The sequence below is a fragment of the Apis dorsata genome, unplaced genomic scaffold, assembly GCF_000469605.1.
Source record: "Apis dorsata unplaced genomic scaffold, Apis dorsata 1.3 scaffold_280, whole genome shotgun sequence".
Lineage (NCBI taxonomy): Eukaryota > Metazoa > Arthropoda > Insecta > Hymenoptera > Apidae > Apis > Apis dorsata.
The window spans coordinates 58,926-61,368 of NW_006263556.1; the positions used below are offsets into that span (position 1 = coordinate 58,926).

At 40.0% G+C, this 2,443-nt stretch overlaps 1 protein-coding gene across 4 annotated transcripts in view; it reads right to left on the bottom strand.

Moving 5' to 3' along the window:
- Window positions 1-542: 542 nt before the first annotated feature.
- LOC102674651 overlaps window positions 543-2,443 on the bottom strand; it is a 10,045-nt gene continuing 8,144 nt past the window's right edge. For 3 of the 4 annotated variants that reach the window (XM_006616847.2, XM_006616848.2, XM_006616846.2), the window contains one exon: window positions 543-947. In XM_006616847.2, coding sequence (XP_006616910.1) covers window positions 626-947 — 322 coding nt within the window. In that variant the 3' untranslated portion in view covers window positions 543-625. Of the gene's footprint in view, window positions 1,087-2,443 lie in introns of all 4 variants that reach the window. The other variant, XM_006616849.2, reaches the window with a different exon arrangement.

Here is a 2,443-nt window from a genome sequence, read left to right on the forward strand (position 1 = left end):
TCATTTTGTTGCGATAACTATCTAAAATCAAGCATCCGTTAGATCCAGAAGAACGATTGTAAAAATTGTTTGAAAATTTTGTTACAAACTATATATGTATATATAATTTTTAAAGAGAAGCAAAATTACGTTAACATTCCACGGAATCAGGATATTGTTACTCATCGAAGAAATTTCTAGAAAGATTAATTACTCTTTCTTCGATTGTCAAACTTTCTCAAATATCTCGAAAATATTTTTTCTTTCTTTTTTCTTTGATATGACGTATTTAAGCGATACACACCTACAAAATTTGATCGTAACGATATTTCTTCTACGTGAAAAATTTGACTTAATCTTGGAAGAATTAATTAATCTAATTAATCTAATGTCATGGTCTCGATCATTTTCATATCATCGCTCATCACTCTCGCTATTTCTCTTCGTGCTCGAACGATTCCTCCGCCGTCATTTTTAACTAATTTAATAAAATTTCTCCATCGAACAATTTCTTCCCTCCTCTCTCGATCGAATGCAAACATTTCGAAATTGTTGTCAAAACCATTTTCGAATCGTTTCTTTTTCTTTTTCCTTTGTTTTACTTCGTTTCGATTTCAAAATGTGGGAAAATGGCGAAAATCCTAGTCTAAAGATCGGTAACAGGTCCAGAGAGTTTGATACCACTGTCGATCATCGACATCCATTCGGGAAGCTTCTCCCTGAATGCCGTCACCCCGTTATCCTCATCCACGTTACCATCGTCCTCCTCTTCGTCCTCCACTGCTCCGCGATTCCTCCTCTTCTCCCCATCATCGTCATCGTCGTCCTCCTCTTCCTCCCCCTCTTCGTCCTCCCCGGACGAGGAGGAGACGTTCCTTGCACGTTTCACGTTAGCCATGCCCGAAACGGCTTCCTGGTCGGTGGCACCGATCATCTTATTATGCAGAATGTCCAGCAGCTTCTCCAGTCTGACAAATGACGAGTCAAGTCACGTTACATGCCTTCGCTCCCCCATCATCCATCTACTCGGCCCAAACAAATCTCTGTAATGCTCTCTTTAGAAGCGGCAAAAGCAACAGTGAGATCAGCTGAAAGCCATGCTGCCGGCTAGAAGAACAGAAAAAAAAAAAAAAAAAAGTACACACGACCAAAGCCGATCACTCGCGAGTGTCCACCCTCCTTCGGCGGTTGGTCTTGCGTGGGCTACGTCTACTACCGAGACAGGACTACTACTGTACAACAGGGCTACTGTGCGGAACAAGAGATAATAAAAAAGTGATGCCTCTAAAAAAAAAAAGAAAAAAAGACTCCAAGATGTAGAGACGCCATTCGTTCGTTCGTTCGTTCGTTCGTTCGTTTAACTCTGACGCGGGGGAGGACAAATAAATTGCGATTCGAAAAATCAACCGTGTTGAAAAAAATCCCGTCGCGTGTTGGGACATTTTTTAAACGCGCTGTCGTTGCACAAGGGGATTACATCGATGATCCTTACATGATCCCCGTTTGCCGAACGAATCAAAACTAGAAAATTTTCGAAAGATTTTTCCATGCGATTTCTCTCTCTCTTTTTTTTTTTTTTTTTTCGTGACAGGAAATAAATCAAAAATATAAACTGTAGAATCCCCCCCCTCCTCCGTATTATACACGTATGCGTCGAAATAGAGACTAGCAGTATCAAAAGGGGGAGGAGGGGAGTTTTCGATTTTTTTCGATTTATTCGAAATACTTCTCGGATCATTCGAACGATATATATATATATATACACGCGGGAAAATATACGGAATCGGGGTTTTTAAAGTATTAAGAAAGTTCCTTTCGAATTTAGCAGGATCGTTCCTTGTCGGTGGCGTTAAACGCGTTTGCCAGCGACAAACAGCCGACCTCTGCAACTGTTTAAACAACGAATTAATTTGTTGTTTGCCGTTGTTGACGGGGATTCTACGGCGGCTGTTTGTCGTGGAAATTGTAGAAGAAAGAAAATATCAATTTTGTGCGCGCCCGCGCAAACACGCAACGCGAGCGCCGGCTTGAAAACATTAAATTAATATAATATTTGATCATTTATTAAATTGCCGTGTACAAACTCCATACATCGAAACGGGAGGAGGGGGAGAGCGAGTGAAATAGAGAGAGAGATATATATATATAGAGAGATATAGATAGAGAGAAAGAGAGAGAGAAAGAGAGAGAGAATGGGTAAAAGGAAGGGAAAAATGGAGAAACGTGTATCTGTGGCGGCCGTTATTTCCACCGAACGAACGGATCGAAAGATAAAAATTGACTTTGCTTGTTTAAACTGTACACACCGGGACATTTTTATGATGTTTGAGCGAAACGGTGGAATACAACGAGTATAATCGATAATGATACGTTGATTCTTTCGATCTCATCCTCGAATCTATCGTTTTATTTTTTTTTTTTTTTCCCTCCCTTCTTTTTTTCTCTTTTTTTCTTTTTTAATTTT